At 50.8% G+C, this 19,806-nt stretch overlaps 2 protein-coding genes across 2 annotated transcripts in view; both read left to right on the top strand.

Annotated features, from left to right (window-relative positions):
• PRPF8 (pre-mRNA processing factor 8) overlaps positions 1 to 886 on the top strand; it is a 31,906-nt gene extending 31,020 nt beyond the window's left edge. The window contains exon 43 of the mRNA XM_065418075.1: positions 489 to 886. Coding sequence (XP_065274147.1) covers positions 489 to 643 — 155 coding nt within the window. The 3' untranslated portion in view covers positions 644 to 886. The remainder of the gene's footprint in view (positions 1 to 488) is intronic.
• Positions 887 to 2,876: 1,990 nt separating this feature from the next.
• RILP (Rab interacting lysosomal protein) lies at positions 2,877 to 19,166 on the top strand. The gene is made up of 8 exons (XM_065418404.1): positions 2,877 to 3,170; positions 3,661 to 3,784; positions 6,595 to 6,716; positions 7,033 to 7,221; positions 8,672 to 8,835; positions 9,669 to 9,791; positions 16,682 to 16,744; positions 17,954 to 19,166. The coding sequence occupies exons 1-8, from the start codon at positions 2,877 to 2,879 to the stop codon at positions 18,108 to 18,110; spliced, it is 1,236 nt and encodes a 411-aa protein (XP_065274476.1). The 3' UTR covers positions 18,111 to 19,166.
• The last annotated feature ends 640 nt before the right edge of the window (positions 19,167 to 19,806 follow it).

The following is a 19,806-nucleotide window of genomic DNA, read 5'->3' as shown; positions in this document are numbered from 1 at the left end:
ACACAACTCTTGGCATGAGGAAGGGGGCTGGGATTTGCAAGGAGTGCCTGAAATAGAGAGGGACAGAAGGATGGCAGATGGTGAGCTTTTGGGGAGACAGGAGAGATGCAAGTCACTTCTGATACATGCAAAGAGCTCAGCCTAAAGAAAGTGTGTGTGTGTGTGTGTGTGTGTGTGTGTGTGTGTGTGTGTACACACATGCCTCGCTCCCCCCTTCTTCCCCCGCCCCCCTCCCCGTTTCAAGTCTCTTGATACTTCCACCCAACTACAGGTGAGATTTCTTTTCTAGTAGGGGCTTGCAATGATTCTATGAAAGCTAAAGAGGAAGGAAACCTGTCCAGCTCATCATGTGTTAATCACTGCAGTCTTGTACCTTAAACATGATTAGTAGCTTCCTGCAGGGGGTTGTGAAGAACAGGGTAAGCTGTGTGGGTGGAAATGGCTGAAGTCTCAGGCATGGGGACTGAAATGGGACTGCTTAATTCCAGGTGTTCGTCATGATCCCAACATGAAGTATGAGCTGCAGCTAGCGAATCCCAAGGAGTTTTACCATGAGGTCCATCGCCCATCTCACTTCCTCAACTTCGCCTTGTTGCAGGAAGGGGAGGTCTACTCTGCAGACCGAGAAGATCTCTATGCATAGACCTGGGCTCCCAGAACTCACCCAGACACAGAAAAGACAGTACTGTTGATATTCAACAGAGTGGGTACCTTGCCCCAGAAGAGTTAGTGATCTGCAGGCATTCCCCTGTATTGCTTTCAGTGTTCATTGCTTTAGATGCTTGTGTGTCTAGTCACTGATGGCAGGATTTGTGTAAAGTGTCAGTCCAAATGTACTTTGTGATTTTGGAGAATGGCTTAATAAATTTTATATAACTGGGAACTCTACATTGTCCTTGCGCCTCATCAGTATGAAAGCTGGGTTCAGTGTCTGGCTCTGCCACCGATTTCCGGTGACCTTGGAAGTCACTCATGCGAAGAGTCTTAATTGTGCATAGTTAAGCTTGTGCCTGTTACTAGGTGTTGTAGCATCTAGGAGCCCTAGTCATGGACCAGGAATCCATTGTACTAGGCATTGTACAAACGGGGGTGGGGGAAACGTCCCTGTCCCAAAGAGTTTACCATTAAGTAAAAGATGAAACAGATGGGGACAGACAGGGAGTACAAGGAAACAATGAGACCATATTGATCAGCATAGTATGTGGTCCCAGCACAGTAGGAGCTTAGCTGTTGTCAATTTCTTTTTGTAAGCATCCCAGCAAAGGGGAATTTTAAAGAGGGATTTGGAGGAGGATAATGGTGAGGTAGTGTTATGCATATTTATGGGGAGCTCCTCTGTTGGCATTATTTATGATGCAAGGCATTACCACAACACTAACTTAACCAGAAATTTCTTTATTAAATCCAAAGGCTGAATGGTATTTATACAATTATTTTAAACTTCCTAAAAATAAGTAGTCACTACATCCAATACAGAGAGAGTATTTGTGAGCATGTGATTGGTCTACTTACACATTGGCCAGACTTAGGGAAAACCATCTCATCCTGGTGTGCTCCAGCATGAGTAGGTAGGGGTCTGACAAAGAACCCTCAAATTCATAACTCTTCATACCCTTCAACAAACAAATGAGGTCATAGCCAATTCCACTCAACAACTAATTTGAGACAGTTTACTCTAATTTTCAATTTTAATCCAGATAAGATTTACAACCTCCTTTCTCCCAAAGTCTTTTCTCCTCCTCTTCCCCTCCTTCCTGCTGACCAATAGCTTTTGCCTTGTATCTGAGTTTGCATAAGTTTTACTTTTAAGATAACACTCTGGGCTGGGAAGGTCCATGTTGGAGACCAGATTCTTTGTCTTATTTTAAACCATCTGCAGTCATCTGTATTGTTTTAGAAACTTTCCCTTATCTAATTATTTTTTAAACCAGGCATTCTCCCTACTCCATTCTTCTGGTCTTATAACTCATTTTCAGGCCCTGACTAACAAGTAGAAGGAAGGCCTTTCCTTTACAACACATTCTCTTTATACCAAATTCAAGGGAACCCATTCGTTAGTTGTACATTTATTCTCAAGCCTCCCAAACGTGGGGCAGTATCAGAGCATGAAGGGGCTTGTTTGAAAATATAAGGTGGTGATAGAGACTGCACTGATCAGAGGCAGACAGTGACAGTGCTTTAGTGAATGAGAAATGATTGGGTGGGATTTGCTATGGAGGGCCTTTGAGCATGGACACAAGCTCTTTGTTGTGGAGCCAGGGGAGGGATGGAAAGAGAGGTGGTCAAAGCTCAGGGCTAGGAGAATAAGCGTTGGAGCAGCCTTCTGACTGGGTCTGAGCAGGACAAGATGCCCAGGGCGGAGGATCGTCCCGAAGAAAGTGGCCGAACTCGCTGAGAGCCCGGCGCCGGTTCCTGCTGAAAGGGGCCAGCTCTGCCCCAGCTGTGCGCAGCTCCTGGCGGTGGGTGGCTCTGCCCCAGCTGTGCACGGGGGGCTGCGGGGGTGACGCTGGGAGAGGGTCAGACACCGCAGCAGGGGCTGGGCTGGGCCACGCTCCGGCCTCACCTGCCCCAGCTCTGACCGCCTGGGCCCAGCGCGGCTACGGGCACCGCCCGGGGCGGGGCGCGCGAGAGGCCGCGGGGGGCGGAGCTGCCGCGCGCCGCGCTAACGGCCCGAACGCCTCAGGGCCGCGCGGAGGGAAGCGCTGCGTCTGTCTCCGGGGCGGCGTCCCGGCTCCGCCCCGCGGGCCCTGGGCGGGGGGAGCAAACTCCCCCTCGCTCCGACCGGGCCCCCCCTGCGCGCGGCCCCGCGGGGGCGGGGCGGGGCCGGGCGCGTGCGCGGCGGCTTTAAGGCAGCCGGAGGCCGGGGGACGGGGACGATGGAGGAGCCGCTGTGGCGGACGCCAGCCGGCCGCCTGGCCCCGGAGCACGTGTACCGCATGGCCGGGGCGCTGGGGGCCGAGCTACAGCGGCTCTCGGGGCGCTTCGGGCCGGAGGCGGTGGCCGGGCTGGTGCCGCAGGTGGTGCGGCTGCTGGAGTTGCTGGAGGCGCTGGCGGGCCCGGCTGGGGCTGAGTCCGGCTGCCGCGACCCGGCCGAGACGCTGCTGCGGACGGTGCAGAGCCTGCGCGGGGAGCGGCGGCGAGAGGAGGCGGCGGCGGCCCCCGGGGCTGAGGTGAGCGCGAGCGCCGCGGCTGGGGGCGGGCTCTGGGGCTTTCGCCAGCGGGTTTGTTACCCGCCCGTGTCAGTCACCCGAACCAGAGCGGCCAGACTGGGTCCGACCCAGGGTCCGGTGCCCCAGAGGGAGTCCTGCAGTGACCCCTCCCCTGCCGCCCAGTCCCAGCTCCTGGCAGACAGGCTCGGGACACCCTCCCTGCCCAGTCCCCAGTAATGGCAGTTCTCCAGGCGAGCAGAGTCTGGCTGCTCCCCAAGCCCTCTGGCCTCCCAGGAGGCTGCTCGCGACATCCTGTGGGGGTTGCTTCCCAGAGCTCGGCTGGCAGCTGTGCCCGGGTAGCAGTACCGCCACAGGAGTCTGGCTGCAGAGCAAATCGGCCATGGGAGCAGTATGCCCCATGTATGATCCCCATTGGTGCCCCATCAGTAAAGGCGTAGTAGATTTGGCATGACATAGGGAGGGAGCTGATCTCTCTGGGTCTGCCCTTCAGGATCTGGAGCAGAAGTTGTCTGAAGCTCAGAGGAAAGAGCATGTTCTCCAGAACCGGTTGGCCCAGCTGGAGGAAGAAAACCAAAAGCTCCTGGCACAGCTTGCAGAAAGCCAGTCCCAGGAAGGTGGGTGTCCCTGGGGAAGGAGGGTGGAGAGCTGCTGCTGAATCCCTTCCACGGCTGTCACTGCTGCTGGGGGTCAGTGCAGTGATGTTCCTTCTGTGGTGGTGAAGCTGTAGTTATCTGAACGCATATCTTGCTTACAGAAATCAAGTTAGTGCCCTGGTTCACAGGCCACTGTGATCTCTGGGATTCTCTGGTTATATTTGTGTAAAGGCTTTACTCTGGTTTCTGACCAACTGCAAACTCTGAATGGGTCCCCGTAATGCCTCGGAGGCAGGGTGGTGGTGGTCCACTTCATGGGTGGAGAACTGAGGCACAGAGTAATGCTGTCTATAGTAGAGACCTTAGGAAAAATACCCCTTGTTCAGTTGCACAGGTGTTAGCACTGGGGAGTTCTGAACTAGGCTGGGCGTGGCAGTTTCTAGTAAGTTTAACTAGAAGCCTTGTCTATATTAGGGCTCCCAGAGGTGCTAGCAGTGGTGCATGGGTTGTAGGATCTCTTACTAAACACACCTTTTACCCACCCTAAAGTTGTCACTGCACAGAAAGCATCTAGCAGAGCTTGGGAGCAGCACCTAAGTCTGCAGGGTCCCAGCTGCTGCCTCAACCACAAGACATTCTTCCCCTTAAGTTATTCAGGGAGGTGGTTGTATGAATCTGCATGTCTTTTACAAATGTAAAATTTGTATTTTAAAACACCCCAAACTGTCCCTTTCATGTCTTGTTTCAAGAGCTGTTCTGCCTGCGCTTTGGGGAAGTGGTTTCTAGTCAGAGGTTGGAGCTACTTCTACCTTTTCCCTAACTGAGGTATTCGTGTCAAATCCTCCTTAGGGCTTGTCTATACCACACAGCTTTTAGTGACAAGACTGTGTCGACAGCCTTGTCGCTAAAAGTCAGCGTGTGTAAATGCTCTTTGTCGGCAGGAGCCGCGTTCACACTTCCACTTGCGTTGGCAAAACTTTTGTCTTTCGCGGGGGGGCTTTTTTAAGTACCTGTGAAAGACAAAAGTTTTGTCGACAACTTTGCAGTGTAGACATACCCTTAGGATCGGACATGTTACACTCAGAATGAGTGTCCCTCTATCGTGGATAGCTCCAGAGCACCTATCACTGTAGTAGCTATGCACTGAATGTACTCCTGGACTATTGTCCCTTGCCCAAGAAAGCTTCAGCTACTGTTTGGGAATTTTACCCTTGTCCATACTAGCTTGTTTGTTTCAGTTGCATCTTTCAGTGTGGGTGGTTGACTGTATTTCCTTTGGTAAAGCCACCCTTCGTGTGACCAGGGAGTCTAGTAATTGATGAGTAAGTCAGAATCTAAACTAACCAACTCTTAAAATTGTAAGTAAAAAGAAGAAATAGAGTAATAGTACAAGAGGAAGCAGCCACTAGCGTGACTTAGCAGAGGGCCTGCTTCTCTACTGCAGTGCACTTGAAATTGGAGTCACAGAGGTGGTGGCTGTTACTACCAAATTGGAGCTGGTGGGAGCTAATTGAATTAAGACCCCACTATGCCTGAATCCACAGTAAGAAATGGTTCCTGCTCCAAAGAGCTTACAGCTTAAAGAAAGAAGTAATAAGTGTGTTTAAAGAAACAGTGAGGACAATGGTAACTGTGAGGGGGAGGTGTTGTTATATGGGCTGGCTGCATGCACGGTTGGCAGCCTTTAACATATAAATTAGCAGGAGGCCTCAGTGATGTCAGTCCCTGCTGTCTACCTGCCTGGTTAGGGTCAGGAAGGAGTTGGCAATGTGACAATGCAGAAGAATGGTGAGTGTAGTGTTGACTGGCCTGTCATGGAGGAGATGGTCTTGCTCTGCACCTCCAGGTGGAGTGTGGAAGGGCATGTTCTCTGCTGAGTACCCCAATGTAAGAAAGATACAGTGGGTGAGAGAGAAGAAGCTAGGAGAGGACCAACTAAGTGGCTGGGGACTAGAAGGGCCCATTGGGAGTTAGATCCATGTAACATGGGGGCGCACCAGGGAGGAGGCATTCAGGGTGCTGTGTGAGGGTAGTACAAGGAGCAATAGGAGGAAATAAAGGGGGAAATATTTGGATAATACCAAGAAGGTGTATACCCTGAGGGTGGGTGATCTGAGAGTCTCTGTGATCTCTAGATTCTGTAAGTTGGTTATTTAACTGGGCAATGCCAGTAATGTCAGCTTCTGAAGGGGGAGAGGAAGGAGTTGCTGAGGCTGTGGTCACAGTTCAGCTGCCATCTTTCACTGGTGCTTGAGAAAATTACAAAGTGACTTCTGCCTCCACTGGGTGATGATGCATGGTGTGGGGGCAGTCTGGCTCCTTCATAGGGAAGAGATGAGGGGAGGGTGTTTACAATGCTTTGGCCTGTGTTATGCAGGTGATGGTGGGGGGGGGGGGGGTTAAAACCAAATTACCATAATGGTCCCTTCTGGCCTTAATCTGTGAATTACTCCAGCAGCAGATACTATGGCCTCACTTTCAGTAGAGGACCTTGCAGACTCCCTGGTAGCTAGCCCTGGCTCAGGCTCACGAGGGTTAGCCACATTGGGAGCCCCAGTGTGGATGGCTCTGGCTCCAGCAGCCATTCTCAGAAATTTGTCATCTAACCCTATTGGCAGCCTGTCTAGCATGTGCTACATAAAATGGCTGTGGGAGGCAGGAGCCCATTTACTCTGGAGCTGCCAGCATTGCAGACATCAATGCAGCTGAGACAGTGTTGGCAATGGTGCAGGAGGGGGGTTCTGTGAAACTCTCTAGAGTAGCCATGTCTGTAAGCATGGAGCTCCGCAGGAGGGCAGAGCTGCAACTAATCTCTTGGTGTTGGGTTTTAGACAGCACTTTACGGAAGGAGAGAGACGTGATGCTGCGGTTGAAGGAGGTGGTGGACAAGCAGAGGGATGAGATTCGGGCCCAAGCCCATGAGATAGTCTGCAAGAACCATGACACAGAGGCGGTAAGAGGCAGAGTGCCCGTGGCTTATTCCAGTGCTGTGAGGGTGGGGGAGCCATGCTATGTGATCTGTTCTTACACACACCATTGTCTCCCTGTAATATGTGCCAAAGTGTTTGCTATGAGAGCAGATTATTTTTATATAGATTCTTATACCATCCTCAGCACTGTAGTATCTGAGCACCTATATGTTCCCATACCCCTCTGCCTTTCCTGGGAGTGGCCTGTGGCCTTGCGCACACTTGTGTGTCCCTGTGCGAGAGCAGAGCCTGCAGCTGTATGCACAGCTGTCTCTCACTTGCCTGTATCTGGTTTCTCAGCTGCAGGAGCAGTTAAATCGTTTCATGTCCATGAATGAGGACCTGCGTCATAAACTGGCTGTGGTCCAGGTTCAGCTCAAGAGTTCTCTCGAGAAGAAGGAGGATTTGGAGACCATGGTGCTGGAAAATCGGAGGGAAATTGACAGACTGACTAGGGCTGCATCTGGAGCATCCCCCAGGCTCAGTATGGTGAGTGAGTCAGAGCCCTGCAATATCCATTCTCTGGGGAATCTCTAGTGCAGAATAAACTTAGCCACTGCATGAAGCTGCAGTAAATCACTAATGGGTCAGGATGTGTCAGAATGATCATTGCATGGGCTCTAAGTCTCTAAACTTCAGGGCTTAGCCAAAGACTGATGTTGGTGTCAGGAAGCCTGTGAGAGAATCAGTGGGTCTGCTGCTTTAGCAGGGAGTAAAAGGAGGAGTTAAGGAAGGTAAGGATATTGCAGTGATAAAGTGACTTGTTTGCTTTAGTCCTCACCACAGAGGATGCTGGCAAGATATCTGCCCCAGACCTATTCTTTTCAGGTAATAAAGTAGAGGTGCTATTAGAGACCTATGTATCAGAAGAACTACTGGAACAAATTGATACAGTTAAGGACAGGTCACCAGGCCCAGATGGCTCATACCCAAGAATTCTGGAGAAACTGAAAAAGCATTAAAATCTGATGATATCCTAGGGTGCTGGAGGGAAACAAACACACCTATCTTTAAGAAGCATCAGTGGTCCATCTTGGGAATCGCAGACCATGTCTAAACTCTGTTGTGGAAACAGTTTCCTAGAGTTAATATTTAGCCCTCTATGAGCTAACCAATTTCCCTATTAATAGCTTCTCATTAGAATTTTGCCTTGGACTTAATTGTCACCTTTCCTGCCCCTCAGGAGAGGGAGTGGGGCCTTATTGGGACAGGCTTGTGATGCAGCAGAGTGAGGTGAACTCCCCTCTGCTCTCCCCATACCCCACTGGATTTCATGGTCTTCAAATGGACGTAAACAGTAAAGAATTGAGTCCAGTGTCCTTATGAGATGGCTCTCACATGAGATGGCATTGTTGTGTGGTTGTGCACATCACTGCCTCTTTGTAAACTTTATCCTTGAGACCCTCCGATACAGAGACATGGACAAGAAACCTTCTGACCTCTGAAGAGCTGTGCTGGCCAGAGCAGCGTCTGCTCTATCTCAAGCTGTCAGTGTGTATTTGTGAAGGAGAGGAGGCAGAGAGGGAGTTTCAAGAAAACCCTGATGGCTAGGTGTGATGCACATGAGACCACTTCGCAACCAGAGATTCTCTACATTTTAGATAGGTGCTGGAAAACCAAACATTGTTTGCTTTAAAATATCCCAGCTTTAGACTAGAGCCCAGACTTGTTATATACCTAGCTAATGAAGTCTAGCTATATGTTAGTTCTATAGCTAATCAGTGATCGCAAGGGGAAGGAGACTGTCTTGCATGTGCTCCCCCATCTGCACCTGACTCTCGTCAGCAGTGGCATCTCCCCTGGACCCTGTGGCATCTTAAGCAAGCTTCCTCACCTGGCTTGTACCCTGTTTGTAGCAAGAGGGTCTGCCAGGGCCTTTGCACTGACTTACCTGTCTTCCCAGGTTCTGCTCAGCTTTTCCCTCTCTTTGAATCCCTAGGATGGAGCAGCAGCACCCGTGGAGGAGCTGCAGCACCAAGACTGGGGGAGGAACTCTGCTCCGAGCTGCTTCTGTAAAGAAGAGTTGAAGCAAATCCTGCAGGAGCGGAATGAGCTCAAGACCAGTCTGTTCTTAGTGCAGGAGGAGCTGGCCTATTACCAACGGTGAGCATTGCAGCAGGCAGAGAGCTGGCATGCCCACAGCCCTGCATCAGACTGGAGGTTGTGGGGCATGGCACTGACTGTAGGGAAGTCTCCACAGACAGCGAGCACCTCTAGGGATGTTGCAGGACCACAGAGCGTGGGAGAGGGCACCATCCAGCATACCTAGAGCAGCCTGATTATAGGGAAAGGGGAAGCATGTTCGTGGGTGACCAGAACCACATTCACTTCAAGAAAGAACAAAACACCTTCCCCTTCTGCTGCGGGGGTCCCTTGGCCCTGGTGGGCTGCATCTGTGCCATCCAGATGGACTAAGGTTCTGATTTGCAGCACTGGCATTTGAGTGCTGGGCTGCCTTGAGATGGTTGTGACCCTGGGCAACTAGACACAGGGCCCTGGGGGAGTGGAGGGATTGACCCTTCCCTTTTGCTTCACCCAGCAGGTTGGGCACCCTCGAGGTGGATTCACAGGCCCCACCCCCAACCCATGGCAGGGGTGAATTGTGTGGCTGTAGATGGTCTAGGTTAAGGTCTCTGACTGGAGTCCTTACACCTTGCCCTGCTGCCCCTCGCTCCCCAGGGATGGGGGATGTGCTAGTCTCTCATCTCACCCTGCCTGGGCTGAGAGGCCTACAGGATGACCTGTCTGGGATCGAATTCCTCTGTGCCCGGATTGAGGTACACTCAGGTGAGGGGGTGACTGTTCCTGTCTCTGCTGAAGACTGAGAGCCCTGGAGAGGTCACTCTAGTTGTGGGATGTTCCTTGCCTGCTCCCAGGAGGCTGTGGAGTTGGGTGTCTCCCAGCCCTTTTGTGCACTGGCTTGTTTGTTTCCCCAGGGAGCTGCTGAATGATGAGCGAATCCCAAGCTTCCTGCTGGATGCCATGAAATCCACCATCAAAAAACAGCGGAAAAAAATCCGAGCCAAGATGTTGGGGACTGTGGAGGAGCCAGCGAGCAGGTGAGTCTGCAGCTGGCTGCAGGGGCCTGGGTGCTCGGGCTGGGGTAGCTCCTGCTCATTCCACAACTGGATTGACATTGGCGGCCATGGTACGACACCTCTCCTGCTGCTCAGAAGGAAGGAGAGAACTGCCTCTGCCTGGGAAGGGCCTCCAGTACCTGCCTCGCGCGCCAGCTGGGACTCAAGGAGGAGCATTGCTGCGCAGCACAGGAGTCCCTGGTATCACCATGCCTGGGCACCAGAAACTCCTAATCACAGGGCACTCAGTATGTTTCATTGTCACTGGGTCGTATGTGGCCTGCTGGGCTGTTGGACACCACTCATTGCTGCAGTGGAGTCTGGTGAAGGGGGTGTGAGGCTGGGGCAGCCAGAAGTGCTGGGAAGGACTGGCCAATGAGCAGGGTCCTGCATGATGCTGTCAGAAGCTGTCCTGAGGGGTGGTATTGAAGATGGCAGCTGGGATGTTCCATGGAGGGTTTGCAGGATTCACGGGAGTAGCACCCACTCCTGCAAGTACAGAGCGACTCATGAGTACCTGTTGTAAACTGTCCATAATTCCAGCTCCATGCTCTGCAGGCTGCGTCCTCATCACCCCGGAACGGACTGGCTGGGGTGTGTGTGGAATGCAGCTCAATGGTTTTTAAACTGTCTTGAATAAAGATCTGAAATGGGCCTAGCTTTTCTACAGGGCTTTGATAACTGCTGTTCCCTTACCCTCTTCTGCAGAGGGGTGACTCTTGGCTTGGGGGAGAGACCCACAGAGGGGAAGGGAGAAGCCAACATCCTAACATAACTGCACATGATGGAAGGAAGCATCATAATGCCCATGGGGACTAGACTCCCAGTAGGGAGTGACCAGATGTAAGGAAGCAGAGACTTGCCTACAGCCTTATCTGTGCCCTGGAACAAACATTTGTCATGGGGGACTAGAACCTACATGTTAAGCCTCTGAGGTTGTGTAGGCAAAGGCCTTTTCTTCACCAGGGAGAAAGTGTGTTCTAGTTCCAGTTAACTGGTGAAATCCTAGCAAAGACAAAGCAGCTCATAGTGCTCATTGAATTAATAGGTCAAGGTCAACCCCTGGCTCCCCCATAGGCTTTAAATCAACATCTGCACTCGTGAAAATACAAGCTGCCTCCTCTTTGGTAGGATTTACCTCATGTGTTCTTAATGCAAGTTAACACCTTTTCCTGCTGAAGACTCAGCATGGGGTACTGTAGGGTGAGTGTGGCTTTTCCTAATGCAGGTCTAAAGGGGGAGTCCCCTAGTGACTGGGTACAGAGTGGGGGTTAGCCCTGGCCAGGTCTCTGGCAAAGCAAGAAAGAGTTTTTCTGGCTGCATGCATACCCTTCCCTGCAGCCTGCTTAGCCACCCCTGTAGTGTTGGAATCTTATCCTTTAATAAATAGGGAAGCAGCAGCTACCCCCAGAGCCCTATGAGGGCTAACAATAGCCTAGGGTTAGCATATCTGTGTCCCTAACAGCCTCTCGAGCAGCGGCTGGGCTACTGACCTGCCCTAACAAACCTAGTATAGACTCCAAAGCCTGTGTCTTGGCTGAATATGGCAGGCTGCTGGTTCCTAATCTCTGCAGCCTCTGGGATTTGGCTAGCCCCGGCTCTTCCTTTGACTAGAGCTGTTACTTTTTGAATGGGATTATTACCCATCAAGTTAGCATCCACAGCTGCCCCTACCGCTATGATCATTGTCATGAGCAAGCCCTGGTCGGACCCTCCCATGAGCAGGGCTGCGTGATGCGGTCTGTCCCTGCCTATGCTGACCATGAAGCTGTGCTCTGCAGTGTGTGAGCTAATCTTTCTCCTGCCAAGGCCTGGTCTTGGTGTCAGCAGCACCCCTGCCCCACTTATCTCCACTAGCAAAGAGCCCTTCCCTCTCTGTTCTGTGGCTCTGCATTGTCATGGCCAGTGGGGGAAAGGGAGCCTTCTACCCCCTGCAGACTGAACTGTACCAAGCCATTCTTTTTAGGTGAGAGATCTGAGGAACTGTCCCAGATTGAGGTATCATTAGAGGTGGTTTTGGAACAAATTGATAAATTAAACAGCAATAAGTCACCAGTATCAGATGGTATCACCCAAGAGTTCTGAATGAACTCAAATGTGAAATTGCAGAACTACTAACTTGAGTCTGTAACCTATCATTTAAATCAGCTTCTGTATCAGATGACTGGAGGATAGCTAATGTGATGCCAAGTTTTAAAAAGGGCTCCAGAGGTGATCCTGGCAATTACAGGCCTGTAAGCCTGACTTCAATACTGGGCAAACTGGTTGAAACCATACTAAAGAACAATATTGTCAGACATATAGATGAACAGAATTTGTTGAGGAAGCGTCAACATGGTTTTAGTAAAGGGAAATCATGCCTCACCAATCTACTAGAATTCTTTGAGGGGGATCAACAAGCATGTGGACCAAGGGGATCCAGTGGATATAGTGTACTTAGATTTTCAGAAAGCCTTTGACAAGGTCCCTCACCAAAGGCTCTTAAGCAAAGTAAGCGGTCATGGGATAAGAGGGAAGGTTCTCTCATGGATCGGTAACTGGTTAAAAGATAGGAAACAAAGGGTAGGAATAAATGGTCAGTTTTTAGAATGGAGAGAGGTAAATAGTGGTGTCCCCCAGGGGTCTGTTTGGGGACCAGTCCTATTCAATATATTCATAAATGATCAGAAAAAGAGGTAAACAGTGAGGTGGCAAAAATTGCAGCTGTTACAAAATTACTAAAGATAGTTAAGACCCAGGCAGACTGTGAAGAGCTACAAAAGGATCTCTCAAAACTGGGTGACTGGGCAACACACTGGTAGATGAAACTTAATGTTGATAAATGCAAAGGTAATGCACATTGGAAAGTATAATCCCAACTATACATATAAAATGATGGGGTCTAAATTAGCTGTTACCACTCAAGAAAGAGATCTTGGAGTCATGGTGGATAGTTCTCTGGAAACATCCACTCACTGTGCAGTGGCAGTCAAAAAAGCAAACAATGCTGGGAATAATTAAGAAAGGGATAGATAATAGGACAGAAAATATCATGTTGCCTCTATATAAATCCATGGTATGCTCACATCTTGAATACCGTGTGCAGATATGGTTGCCCCATCTCAAAAAAGATATATTGGAATTGGAAAAGGTTCAGAAAAGGGCAACAAAAATGATTAGGGGTATGGAACGGCTTCCGTATGAGGGGAGATTAATAAGACTGGGACTTTTTAGCGTGGAAAAGAGATAGCTAAGGGGAGATATGATTGAAGTCTATAAAATCATGACTGGTGTAGAGAAAGTAGATAAGGAAGTGTTGTTTACTACTTCTCATAATACAAGAACTAGGAGTCACCAAATGAAATTAATAGGTAGCAGGTTTAAAACAAATAAAAGGAAGTATTTCTTCACACAATGCATAGTCAACCTGTGGAACTCTTTGCCAGGGGATGTTGTGAAGGCCAAGACCATAACAGGGTTCAAAAAAGAACTAGATAAGTTCATGGAGGATAGGTCCATCAATGGCTATTAGCCAGGATGGGCAGGAATGGTGTCCCTAGCCTCTGTTTGCCAGAAGCTGGGAATGGGCGACAGGGGATGGATCACTTGTCCCACTGAAAAGCAAGGAGACTTAGCTGTTAAAGGTACCCCCATGCTGCAAGTGAAGATGTGATTGTAACACAGATAGGCATCTTCCCCCACCCCAGCTTTGATCTAGCTAACAGGTGTTGAAATAGTAGCGAAGCTGTGATATCATAAGCTAGCAACCAGAGTACGTGCCCAGGCTCCTCACTGCACTTGTATTCTGGTGGTTAGTAAGTGCTGAAGCCTATGCTGCCCCCTTTTCACTGCCAGGGTTAGCTGTGCCAGCTAGAGGAAAGCTAACACAGGTATGTCATGCTGCACTCACACCTTTGCTGTCAGTGTAGACCTTTGAAACAGTCACTGAGAGCGGGATTTTCAAGTGTGTACTGAGAACCCCAACGTTGGTGCCCACCACTGGCCATCTGACCTAGCTCTCCTTTCCTACTCCTACGGACCCCCGTGATGCTGTACTGGGCCCTGCTAGTAGCAGTGCGAACCCCGCTGCAGTTGAGCTGCTGACGTTTTCAGTAGTGTGTGATTGAACCCTGCACAGAGCAGCTCTCATCATTGCAGACAGAGGCCCATCTATACTAAGGAACCCTGCAGAGCTGACTCCAGGGAAGCAGAATCTGTGCCAAATATCATGGTGTCTGGAATGGTTCATGACTGAGAGTGCCTATATCAGGGCAGACACCCCAAACTGGTGGTGTGTTCTATAGTGCAATTTTACCAAGCCAGTAACAAATGTGAACTGGATCACTATAAAAGTCCCCTTACCCTCTCCAGTCGATCTTGCCATCCAGACAGACTGGACTTATGGTCACTTACACCAAAAATCACACCACATTTAGGTTGCTTCCAGTCCTGAGAGACCAGTTGTTTACCTAGATTAACTGGTACTCTTGATCCTACTCCAAAGACAAAGGCCTATAGCCAATCCTGTAATAAACTATCTAAAGGTTTATTAACAAGAAAAAAGGAAGAGAGTTATTTACAGGTTAAAACAAGCAAATGTATACATGCAAATGAGTTACCATCTAAATCCTAAACGTGACAGAGTTGTAGTGATCTCTTTTCAAAATGTCTTTCAAGGCAGACCCAGGTGGCAGCCTCTGGGGATCTTTGGCTTTAGTTTAGAGTCTCTGGCCCTTCAGAGTTCAAACAGCCAAAAGATGCAGTTTCTTCTTGTCAGGGATTTTTATTCCTGTCCCCCAGAGTTCAACATGATGAGAAGAGTTTGTTTCCCCTTCATGGGTGTGGGGGAACAATCCACAAAGTCTTTTATCCTCTGATGGTCCACCATGGTTTGTCTGGTATCTATGCTATGGGCCTTCTTTTGTTAGTCTGGAGATAACACCTCCTGTGGCAAACTAGTATTTCACAAAAATAACAGGAGTACCTGTTATTTTTGCGGATACAGACTAACACGGCTGCTACTCTGAAACCTAGTATTTCACAGTTGCTAATGTTTCTCTCCTGACTGGAGGGAGGTGGGGGGCTACAGTTTCAGAGCAAACATTTTTACAGTTACAGAATCTCTCCCCCATATTAAATATTACCTTATAACAGGGGCTATAGATATTATAAGTGAGATTAATACATGCAGCAACATACAAGCATTTAATAGAGTCTAAACTAAATACATTCTTATAAAACTAATCCCTATTTAGAGCACAACTAACATATAGGTGACCTGGTCTGGTCTCCAGTTATGAGGTTGTCATCAGTCCTTAGCTAATGCCTGCAGCCTGGGCAAGAGCTGGCATCTCGCCTGCTAGTGTCACACTAATAATGGTGAAAATTTCTTCAGAATTTCTCCAGCTCACCAAGGAAGGAGGTGCGCTGGTGCCTTACCTGCCATCACAGGGCAGTCCAGGTAGTGAGGGACTGGGCCTTGGAGTCACTCCTGTTCAGCTGGTTCAGCTAGTAGAAAGCTGGTGTGTGTGTGTGTGTGTGTGTGTGTGTGTGCAGTGGTTAAAAGAAAGGATTGGTGACTAGGAGGACACTGGCTTCTGCTCTGGGATGAGCCACTTACAGGGATCATGGGAAGGCCATTTTAGCTACTTGAACCTCAGTCACCCTAGAGCCAAACTGCCCAGGTGCTGAAAATGCAAAGCTGTGCCTGGTCTAAGCTTCTGGGGAGGAATGTGTGTGTCTGGCTCATTTGCTTACATGTGTTTAAATATTTAAAAATAAAAACATTGTGACCATCTATACAGCAGTGTGAACACTGAAGAGTCTGAAAGTGCTTTGCTCTCGGAGGCACTCTGGAGATGAAGTAGTTAATGTTTGCAAAGTGCTTTGCAGGTGAAAAGCACTGAGCGTAATTGTGCTGACTGTAAATTGTGATTCTGTATGAAACTTGGAAAAGAATCTCTGTACCCACCACTGACACGCAGCCATTGCTGAGAGGGGAACAATGGTGCTGCTGACTGTTCATTTTGAGAAATAACCTGGAGACGAGAAAACGCAGCACAGTCCTTCCAAAAAGGAAAGAGCAGTTCCTGACTCTTCCCATCCCTGATGAACTTCTGGGGATTACTTAAGGTGGTAGAAGATGGAGTAGCTAGGAATCAGGGGAGAAAAATAACTAAGGGCAAAAACCATAGGCTTAATGGCAAGAAGAACCTCCGGGTCAATAAGAAGTATTGGGCTATGGCATGGTCCCTCAGGGGAGGCAGTGGAAGCTCTGTTGCTAGAGACCCTAGACTGTAGGGAACAATCCTGCCCTGGCTTCAAGAAATGGACTGGGTGGGACCCAGGAGATCTCTAGTTCTTTCAAATACTGAAACTGCAGTAGCTATTTAACAGCCACATAGCAGCCCTGCTCACCTGTTTAGGGCAGAAAATGAAGGAGAATCCTTGTCCAGCTGAACGTGTGGGAGGGAGGAGGCAGAAGGTGATTGCTCTTTGGAACTTGGCCAGGATCCTGGATCACATCCAACACCTTTACTCTTGCAGAGTGCCCTGGGATCTGCACTGGGCACACATGGTCAGGGCCTCAGTTCTGCACTGCATCCACAAGGCAATGTCCGATGCTGGACACGCTGTGGGGTTTTCTAGGGAACAGCTTACAGAAATCAAACCCTTCTGGAGCTGAATCTGGCTATGGGTATCCTTTGCGCTGGGCAGGATTCCCATGATGATTTGTGTGATCGGGCTGTTGCCCTCCTCTCCCCCATATGCGTATTATTTGTGGTTTGGGTAGGGGGATCTGGCAATCTCCTTTCTACTAATTTGGTATCAAGCATAAGTAAGCAGGTCAGAGGGTTTCTGACTCACCATTTCTCTGCTCTTTTGCACCCTAGTGATGAAGATGAGAGTGCAGATTGTGTGGACTCTCAGCCACGTGAATCCAAAATCAAGAGCTTGTAAGTTTGCATCCGATGTACTGATTTGAGGAGGTATTCGTATGGTTAGAGGAATAATTAGCCCTTATGGCAGAGGTCCCCAAAGTGTGGGGTGTGCCCCCCCAGGAACCTTCCAGGGGCACGGCGGGTCTGGGCCAGCCCCCATAGGGGGTGGGGAGGGAGTGCCATCCCTCCCCACCCACCTCAGCTCTGCTATGGCCCCACCCCCCAGCCATGCCCTGCACTTGGCCCTATCCCCAGCCTTGGCATGGCTCCACACCCAGCTGGGGGCTTGGCTGCGGCTCTGCTCCTGCCCCTAGCCTTGGCCCCTGCAGTGGCTCTGTTCCCACCTAGGGCCAAGGCTGGGGGCGGGGGTGGGACCGGAAGCAGAGCTGCATCTGGCTGCCGGCCCCCACAGCAGCCCAGCTGCGGCTCTGATTCCCCCCTCCCCCCAGCTTCACCCCCTGGCTGCGGCTCAGTTCCTGGCCTCGCTCCTGGCCCCAGACCCAATCCCAGCTGCGGCCCCAGTCTCAGGCCCCTTACCCCTGTCCCCCCCCCGGAGCCATGGCCACGGGGGGAGAGGGTTAAGGGCGGGCACAGTCCTCAAAAATTTGGGGACCACTGCCGTAGGGCATTATAAATGACTACAGCACCTGTGAGGCTTTATCTGTTGAGAACAGTGTGCTGAGCACTGTATGAGGAAGTGCAGTCCCTGCCCTGAAGAGTTGGCACCTTCGTACGGAGGAGCCAGTGGCTTGTGCACACACACTGCATCAGGGGCTGGTGTGTGTGTCAAGTGCTCTGAGAGGCCTGCTCCAGGCTTGCCATTCTGATTCTCAAGCCCTAGTGTGATTTGCTGCCTCCTCCAGGGTTAATGATGCCACAAGACAGTCCCAGCCTGTATCACACAGGTTCTGGAGTGCCAGGCAGTGCTTAAAGTATGTGTGTAGGTGAGGGGGGGAGGGGGTCACAGACCTGGCAAAATATTAAAAAAATGAAATCTAACTGAGGGACACACTTAAGCACCGTCATAGCAAAGCTGCTGCTCCCAGATTATGACAGGGCCCCTCACGTTACGTTCTGGCCCCAGGTGTTCATGGATGAACCTGTCCCTGGTGCTGCCAGGTGTCTCCAATGGACAGTGGTTCTGACAGCAGCTTTGGGGATGTCGCTCTCTCGTGGGAAGTTCACTGCCCCTGCTCATCCACTCTCTTTCTGCTTTCCCTGCAGTTTTGGTCTGTGGTATCACAGCAGCAGCAAAGACCCCCCCAACCCAGGCTGCTCAGGAGTGTGGGAAATCATTGACTCTCAGGATGTGCATTTTGAGCAGGAGGAAGAGAACAAACCCACACATGGCTCCCCTGACAGAGTGGTGCCTCCTCCCTGACCTCAGCTGAGCAGGATGCCAGCCTATGGCCCATCAGCAGCACCTGCCCCTCCCAGCCCCTCTCTCAGAGACAATTTCATGGAGGCTCAGTAGCCTCAGCTCCATTAGAAACATTGGTCCCCCATCGCAGCAGTCAGCCCTGGAGATGCAGCTGCACAAGACACAGTGAAAGCCTGATGTGTGTAGGGTTAGATGGCTGTGGCCACAGCCAATTCCCACACCTCATCTGTTTGCAGTTCAGATGCCCCAGTCAGTGCCCAGGCTCCATTCACACTTGCAGCTTGGCCCCATCAAATGCCTGTACCCCATCCATGCCTGTGGCTCAGCCCCCATCGAATGCCTGTGCCCCGTCTGCACTTGCAGCTCAGCCCCTGTTGAATGTCCACTCCCCATCTGCTTGTGGCTTGGCTGCCCCAACCAATGCCTGCACTGCACCTGTGCTCACGCCTCAGCTGCCTCAGCCAATGCCCATACCGTCTCTGCCACCCCAGCCAGTGCTTGGCCATGCTCTCTCTTGGCCACCCTCCTAAGTCTGCGCCTTACCTGTGCTTGCGCCCCAGCTGCCCCAGCCATCACCCATGCTCCACCAGCGCTCATGCCTTGGCCACTGTGGCCAGCACTTATTCTCACACCCCAGCTGGGCTGCCCCAGCCAGCACCTGCAGCTGCAGCCAGGCTGCACTTGCAGCTCAACTCCCTCATTGCTGGCTGCTGCTCTCAGGCAAGCACCAATTTTTCGAGCACAGATGTACCCAAACTATGGCTCGGTAGATGTATTTGCTTCATGACCTCACGGCAGGACACTGCAATACACTGACCCCAGAGAAAAGGTGCAATAGAGCCTCTGGCCAGGGCTCTTCTGTGTTTCGCTAGGAACATGTAACAGTGACTAGTGCATGGCACTGGCGAGTGCTCAGGAAATGGAGGTGTTTTAGTCTTTGGGAGTTTCTCTATTATTGGGGCGATGGGGATCTCTCTTGGGTATATTACTGTCTGGCTTTAGAATTGAGATCAGCACCAGAAATAAATCCTTTGAGTGTTGCTCAAAGTGCCTGGCATGGCCTGTGCTTTCTTCTTGCTCTTGTAGGGACTCCCTGGTTGACTGGACTGGTAGTGTCCAGAGGGAGGGGTGGGAGACCCACCCCTCGGGAGACTGAAAACCATACTGCACACAGCACTAAGAAATCTCCAGTAAAGAACAGCCCTCCCCTGGTTGAAGACATGGCCCAGGCAGGAGCTAATGGTTTTGCCAGCTCTGCTCTCCATGGTCTTGAGCCTACCACACTGCTCCGTGCTCCTTTTTCCTTGGGAACCCTGCCAGGGATCAACTTTGGAGGCTGCAGGAGTCCAGCCAGCACTGCTTTACCTGGTCACCCCTCTGGGGCAGAGCAGAGCCCTCAGACCATGTTCCAGCCCCCAGCCACTATGCTGGGATAGAGCTGGTTTTGGTTGTTTGGATTTGTTGTTCCCTCGGCTCCTGCTCTGTGAGGAGGTAAAAGTCCAGGCCAGCGCCTGGAAGTGCCCTGCCCTCCCTCCTCCCCTTGTAGCTAGGAGTCTCCCCATGGACTGAATGAACCTCCTGACCTCCTCCAGGTCACCATGCAGGAAAAAGGTGTTTCCTGTGAAAATGCTGACAGAAAGCGCCTGGGAGACAGCCGGAGGGCCGTTTGCCGGAAACGCTCCGGTCCGTGCTCTGG

This window comes from Emys orbicularis, chromosome 17 (assembly GCF_028017835.1).
Source record: "Emys orbicularis isolate rEmyOrb1 chromosome 17, rEmyOrb1.hap1, whole genome shotgun sequence".
NCBI lineage: Eukaryota > Metazoa > Chordata > Testudines > Emydidae > Emys > Emys orbicularis.
Note: the sequence above shows the minus strand (reverse complement) of the source record. Positions and strands in the feature narration are given on the sequence as shown.